The sequence below is a fragment of the Polyodon spathula genome, unplaced genomic scaffold (genome assembly GCF_017654505.1).
Source record: "Polyodon spathula isolate WHYD16114869_AA unplaced genomic scaffold, ASM1765450v1 scaffolds_3358, whole genome shotgun sequence".
NCBI lineage: Eukaryota > Metazoa > Chordata > Actinopteri > Acipenseriformes > Polyodontidae > Polyodon > Polyodon spathula.
In genome coordinates this window covers 5,158-12,931 of record NW_024474821.1, presented here as the reverse complement: position 1 = coordinate 12,931, position 7,774 = coordinate 5,158, and the positions used below count along the sequence as shown (strand labels likewise).

The window sequence follows — 7,774 nt, the reverse complement described above, 5'->3', positions numbered from 1 at the left end:
GTACGCTGGGGAAGTGTGCTCTTCACGGATGAATCACAGTTTCAATTGTACCAGGCAGATGGCAGACAGCGTGCATGGCGTCGTGTGGGGGAGCGGTTTGCTGATGTCAACGTTGTGAACAGAGTGCCCCATGCTGGTGGTGGGGTTATGGTATGGGCAGGCATAAGCTACGGACAATGAACACAATTGCATTTTATCGATGGCAATTTGAATGCACAGATACCGTGACAAGATCCTAAGGCCCATTGTCGTGCCATTGATCAGCCATCATCACCTCATGTTTCAGCATGATAATGCACGGCCCCATGTCACAAGGATCCGTACACAATTCCTGGAAGCTGCAAATGTCCCAGTTCTTCCATGGCCTGCATACTCACCAGACATGTCACCCATTGAGCATGTTTGGGGTGCTCTGGATCGACCTGTACGACAGCGTGTTACAGTTCCCGCCGATATCAAAAACTTCGCACAGCCATTGAAGAGGAGTGGGACTACATTCCACAGGCCACAATCAACAGCCTGATTAACTCTATGTGAAGGAAATGTGTTCTGCTACGTGAGGCAAATGGTGGTCACACCAGATACTGACTGGTTTTCTGATCCATGCCCCCAATTTTTTTTTTAAGGTATCTGTGACCAACAGATGCATATCTGTATTCCCAGTCATGTGAAATCCATAGATTAGGGCTTAATGAATTTATTTCAATTGACTGATTTCTGTTTATATTTTTGTTCTCTGTATTTGTTTATCTGTGAGGTTCTCCAAAAAGAAAAGTGTCACAGTGTTATTAAATTTGTTAGTGATTTTGTACTTCAACCTTTATGCCTTTACGGTCAATTGAACAGTATAATGAACAAAAAACATTGATTTCATTATTAGTCTGTATTCAAGACTTATTGTCTGTCATTTATTATATATTAAAGACTTGTCTGTTGTTTCAGCCGATCTGATTTAAATCAGTCGATCAAATGGCATGATATCAATCAAAAATCATCCCATATTAATGAACCAGTAGGTACCTTAGGTTATTAGAAAATGCAACCATTTGACTCAAGGGGCACATAGAAATAACATTTTTAACAATTTTTATTGCATAGTAAAGAGCAACACCATGTCTCTCTGTGCTGTGCTGCTGTATACGGTCCCCGATCTTTACGATGCAATACAAGTTGCAGGAAGTAATTGTTGCTTCCCGGCCGTCTTTATTCTTTTCTCATTGATGTTCATTGATTTAGATTATTGCATGGGAGTGTTTAGCAAACTTTTTTATATTTCCATGATTACAAGGAGTGGTGCTACTTGCCTAGAGACAGTGTAGGTTTCTTAGCCTTTCAGATAAGCTGTCTGCCTGCTCCAGCAATCACTCAGTCAATTTCTCTGTTTGCCACATGTCAATCAAAGTAAAGATGAAAGGAATTGAGGTGTTTTCAGTCTGGCAGCCTGATTTAGAGCAGCAAAGGTGTATGCAATCTCATTATTATTATTATTATTATTATTATTATTATTATTATTTAGACATTTAGCAGACGCCTTTATCCAATAATCAACACATGTTCACCTGTCAGCAGTGCTTGAATGAGTGTAACCATTTTATTTGGGAAAAAAAAACTCATTATTTTGCTTCTTGACATTTACATATTTTCAAGCAAGTGAGTAACAAAAATACAGTCAGGTACTGAAAATTCAGAGCTACAAAAAAGTCTCAGTACCAACATTCTCCTGCACAAACACACAGTTATGTGAGAGCAACGTGTCTGACAGTTGTGGCATATGAACTGAGAGTACTTGTCATGCATACTCATCATGGATACATTTCGGGCACCCCAAAGCTCTCCAAAATGGCCACCTTTTGAATGAAATATTGGACAAATAAGTAAAAAAGAGGACTACAAAATCTAAATCATGTGGCAATGTATAGCATGGGAGGTGCCAGAAGGTAACCTCCCTTTTAGATCTTGCTCAAGAAACTAGTGTATGACTGGCCATAGAGATTTACACAATATTCATTTTTGGAGAGGTTTGGGGACCCTTGGGCCTAGCTTTGTAAAAACTCATGTAGAATTTGATCCCTTTATTCAATCAGTTTCACATTTTTTATCCAGTGTAGTAGACATATTGGGGAAGCACTGGAAAAAATATGTCTCTTTTCATGTGCAACAAGGTGAAAAAAAGATGATAGAATATAAACAAATGAAAAGCGTTTCTTGTTTTTTATGGGTTTTTTTTCTGGATATCTCCTTCCAGTGTGGTACCGAGTAAGACTTATATCAAATCTAAGTCCTAATGGCCAGGAGGTTACCTTGAATTCAAGCCCTGAACCATCCCTGTGCTGTCTATACTTTGGAAGATAATGTGATTTATTTACGGTCATACCCTCCAGGCAGAAACTGCCTGTGGGAGGCTGGGGGTTTAGCAGGTTAAGTATAGACACAAACAGAAGTAAAACTTTTAAACACACATTTTCGGAAGCACGCAGGACTCACACACATTACACACAGAGACTGTTAAGCAGCATCTGTTGTGCTGGTTGGAATGAGGACTGCATTTTTGTTTCAAGTTCAGTTATGAAGCAGTTTCAATTGCCTTTAGTATTAAGTTGGAATGTAGAGTTGCTTGAGACTTGTAGATACATTCCATCAGTGTTTAAAAGGTTCTGATTGATTTTATTTTCTGTGGGAAAGGGGCAATGACTAAGCTCAGCTGATCCTTAGGAGGTGTTGTTACGAAAAAGGTTGAGAAACACTGATCTAGTCCTTTGAAGTAGATCTAGAGAATGTTAAGGTGAAAGGAATGGGGAAGACCAACTTAACTAACATCACATCATCTAAAGTCTCACAGTTTAAGTTTTGAAATATCATTTTACAAAGAACATTCAATTACAACTATGACTTTCTCACACCCTTTATATACAGAGATACTGGAAAACATACAGGAACTCAAACTCAGTGTCAATGAAACCCTTTCTAAATATCTAAGCTAACGTTAGGATGTACTGTATTATCACTCTAAAAGCATACTAATACACCATACAAGCAAACAAGCCATATTTTGCCCAAAAGGAATAAACAGCTAATGGTGATTCCATAAAAGCAGTAGCTCTGTTACTGTCAAACAGTCTGAGGCAACTTCATTCTGCAGATTGTTCAGATCAATTATTCAAAACTGAATAAACTATGAATGTAGTGATAACAGGAATGCTGCAGCATGTGTGTTTTGCCGATTTGTAACAAATGTAAAATTGGAGAATTGTTTTACTGTATATTTATACAGCTCTATTGCGGGTCTGTCAATTATACATACAGTAATCTACTCATTAAAAAGTGATAGGAATTGTATTTCAATCCCATTGCACTGAAGCAGAGCTTCAGTATACAACGTTTCTCGGTATTTAAACACTCAGCAAAGCAGATTCATTCATTCAAATGCATTCAAAACCAAAAAAGTTGTTTCAGTTTGTGTTTGCACTGGTGCAATAGCTTAGAGGCCATTCTAGTTCTAGTTAGATAAAGCTTTGTTAATGTGTTGAGTTCGTCTCACACACGTAAGTGTTCAGAGAAAAGCTTGACATACATTTCCAATGTGTCCCTTCTAAGTAGAACGACCCTGTAACATTGTCCTAAATCCTCACAGCATGATGAGTGAGATTCATTTCCAATTTAGGGGCAGGAGTGGAGCTGATCCCAGTTCACTGTGAAAGAATGGGTCTGTCTCCTTCAGTTTAACATGCTCCCCTTCTCAGTGTCTCTGGATTGAGGCTGGCTCTCACTCCTGAGGACCCCCATCACTTCTTACAGGGAGAGAGAGAGACAAGGAAACAGCTCTGCATACAGTGCTCCCCCTTTATAATGCTACAGTGGGGAGCTATAGTTACAAGACCACGCTATTTGTGTTCCATGACTAAAAAAGGGCTACTGTAACGGCATTATGGAGCAAATGGGAGCCACAACCCTACCGTGTTGTAACCAATTCCACACTATAATGAGGTGCATTAGAACGGGTGCGCACTCTACTCAAAAAAGCACTGTGGAGAGGTAAGGGACTGGGAGGGAGGGAAGCTGGCTCCAGAGTGAATTTGCCGGTGTTTGTTTAAGCTTCCTAAACGACTGAAGCTCTCCCCACAGTCAAAACAGTGATATGGCTTCTCTCCAGTGTGAATTCGCTGGTGTGTTTTTAGGTTTCCTAACTGACTAAAACGCTCCCCGCATTCAAAACAGTGATATGGCTTCTCTCCAGTGTGAATTCGCTGGTGTGTTTTTAGGTTTCCTAATTGACTAAAACTTTCCCCACATTCAATACAGAGATACGGCTTCTCTCCAGTGTGAATTTGTTGGTGTCTTTTTAGGCTTCCTATCCGACTGAAGCTCTCCCCGCATTCAGAACAGTGATATGGCTTCTCTCCAGTGTGAATTCGCTGGTGTGTTTTTAGGCTTCCTGACACACTGAAACTCACCCCACATTCAGTACAGTGATACGGCTTCTCTCCAGTGTGAATTCGCAGGTGTGTTTTTAGGCTTCCTGACACACTGAAACACTCCCCACATTCAGAACAGCGATACGGCTTTTCTCCAGTGTGAACTCGGTAGTGTATTTTTAAGCTTCCTAACTGACTGAAGCTCTTCCCACAGTCAGTACACTGATGTGATATCTTTGGATGGGAAATGTTTTCTGAATCCTTAAACAAGTCAATAGACTCCTCTTCAATGTGGACAGGATCCAGTTCAGTCTCCTCTTCTTTAATGTGGACAGGCTCCAGTTCAGTCTCCTCTTCTTTAATGTGGACAGGCTCCAGTTCAGTCTCCTCTTCTTCAATGTGGACAGGCTCCAGTTCAGTCTCCTCTTCTTTAATGCAGATAGGTACCACTTCCAGAATCTCCTCCTGTTTAATGTAAACACACTCCATCTTTCTTCCTTGGTTTTCACCAAGACGACAGTCCTGAAAACAGAAAATAAAATTACGATCATTACGATAAGTATTACGATCTTTTCTCTATTGGTGTGTTTACACTTACAACTCGGACCTGAAGTGGCTTAGGTTCAATCAGATTCAAAGAGTCTTATCATTTGAGCCCGTTTAAAATGCAAACGCCCGTCTCAGTGACACGAAAAAGAAAAATCACGGAGTGAAATCTAATGTGTTTCCAACCTATACCGAAAGTATGGCGGCCCAGTAAGGCAATACAATGAAGTGCATTTTTTACCGTGGTTACCTGATCACGGGCCCAGCGAGACACTCACTCAGTGGACTTAAAACTCTAAATACTTTCAAAGGTCTTTTCAAAATGACTGCTCTAGTGCACTGATGATAGTGTAAGCACTGCCCACATTGTCAAACAAATTACACCGCAGTAACAATCCATGTGTTTTTTTGTTTTTTTATCATTTAGTCATCTCCAATTTTTTACCCGGAATCCCTGTGTTTTTATTCCCATTCCTGCAGTGATCTTGAGGACAGATCTCAAACCATTTTGAAATGAGCTTTGAAACTGTTTAAAGTTTAAGTTGTCAGATGTGAACAATGAAAAGAAAAATTACAGGTACGTTATTTAACCCTTTGCTGCCGACGGGCTCTAATTTGGTAACTTTTGTTACGATGACGAAACATGACATATCTCAGCCGTCCAATCAAAATTTTTTCATTGGGCCATAGCCACGGTGAATATCCCCACGTAATTGGTTTAGGGCTGCGGAAGGTGTGGATTTTTTATTTGTGTTTCATTTTTTACTCCTTTTCAGGCTTCAATGGAAAATTGTATTGACACTCACCTGTTTGAAACGTCTACATATCTCACGTTCTACAAGCCCAAAAGTGCTGATCTGTAACTCAACCGAAAGCTAAGAACTGGGACTAACTAGGCGCTTTTTTTTATTTTTTCATGCTATTAAAAATTAACTACGTATACGCTTTTTAAAAAATGACTTCTGGAATGTCTTTCGCCCCGCTCTGTGTCTGAGCGCGTACGCGTGCAGCTGCAGGGCACATCAGATGCCAACTGAGACAAACAACTACTTACTGAAGAGACCTCGAAGATAGCCCTCTTATAAATGTTATACTGTTATTTTTAATTAGATACGTTTTTATTTTGTGTCCAATTCTGAAAATATTTCTCTGGGTGGAGACAAAAGTAAATATGACATCTGTCTAATCTCTAGCTAGCTAACTTAGTATATTTGCAGTATCAGTGTTGTTTTATCATTATTTTGTTTATTATTATTAGTGTACTTCATTTCTGCAAGTATTTTGGTGTACTCGATACTTTTATTATTATTATTTAGCTGCTATTATTGTTAGTTTTTTTTTTACCCTATACAGTATTTGCAAGTTTCATCTTTAAAAAAAAGAAAAATAATAATAATAATAATAATAATAATAAATAATAATAATAATAATAATAAAATCTTGTGTAGCATATATATTGAGACCTCTACACATAAATAATTAACTTTAATCACAAACGGGATTATATTTCCTATATTTATAATTTTATTACATGTTTCTTCAGTTTCATTTTCAGTTCTACATCTGCCATTTCGGCTCTTTTATGCACTTTTTTTACATTGCAAACCCTTATAAAGCAATTTCAATTCTGATTATATATTTGAAATCCTCATAAAATTGCACATACTCTAACTTTTTTTTCTAAATCGTTTGGAAACATATGAAAATATGCACATTTGTGAAATATTAATATGTCATATTTCAGTATTTTTTGTAGGTGTTGCTTATAAGATAAAATCTACAAAACACCCTACAACAAAACAGATGATATCATTGGAAAGGTCTACTTTTCTGTTGTTATACAGGGTTTTAATTTGTGATTTATGATTATTGCACTACAAGCGTTAAAATAGAAAGTTGTTGGATACATGCAAAATTTACAGTCACTCCTAGTAGGCAGCATAGGGTTAAACAGTTGTAACAACACGTGTGGATGTATTTGGGGATACTTTCTGTCACTGAAAGCTGCAGTCTTTTACAAAAGCACCCTCAGAAAAGGGCTTTGACAGCTCTGCGATTAGCTCTGACACAAGGTAACTTGCCTTTACTTCCGCATCACTTTCACTTTTTTGCCTTTTTAAAAGTGTTTTTCTTTTGCTTTTCTTGCCTTTGCTTTCCTTCAAACACGCCATATTTTTCTTTGTTTTGTTTCATAGTGGTGCCTTAAATTGAATTATTTTTCTTGCTGCTCTACAAATAAATATTTAGATTCCCACCTTTCCTGAAGCAATCTACCTTCTTTATCTATTTTTCTTCTCTGACATTTTGAGCTGTATTCCCGTTTGACGGCAAGTAGGCTACAGCGTCTAACGGAAAACACGCCTTAAGCACCAAGCACAAGATATGATTGGCTGTCTCTCGCTGTCTTGTGTTTCTTTAGCTCTGAGCTTCCCGCTACATTTCTGATGGCTGATGGGATTTGGAGTTCAAGTGTAATAACCCAATAGACTCAAACCGGGCCAGGCCAAATTAAACTGGAATGAATGAACTGTGCAGGGGGCCAGATAAAGAACCTCCAAGGGCTGTATTCGGCCTGCGGGCCTGGAGTTCAACACCCCTGCTCTACATTTTCTTTTTCATGATGGTAAATTACTGTGCTTATTGAGGCACAATACCATTAGACTGGGGAAAGAGAACGCAGGGTTACTGAAGTTCACAAACAAAAAAATGGAACCTTTTCACTTCCTTTTAAGCTTCATTATTGAGCTTATTGCTTCATTTAAAATTGTTTTCTTTATGTTAAGTTTCCAGGGCATTTTGTTCATGCACGTCCAATT

At 38.5% G+C, this 7,774-nt stretch overlaps 1 protein-coding gene across 1 annotated transcript; it reads right to left on the bottom strand.

Annotated features, from left to right (window-relative positions):
- Positions 1-2,295: 2,295 nt before the first annotated feature.
- Positions 2,296-4,931, bottom strand: LOC121311916 (zinc finger protein 239-like). The gene has a single exon (XM_041244031.1). It carries the CDS (start codon positions 4,899-4,901, stop codon positions 4,008-4,010), a length of 894 nt encoding a protein of 297 aa, XP_041099965.1. The 5' UTR covers positions 4,902-4,931; the 3' UTR covers positions 2,296-4,007.
- Between the last annotated feature and the right edge of the window lie 2,843 nt (positions 4,932-7,774).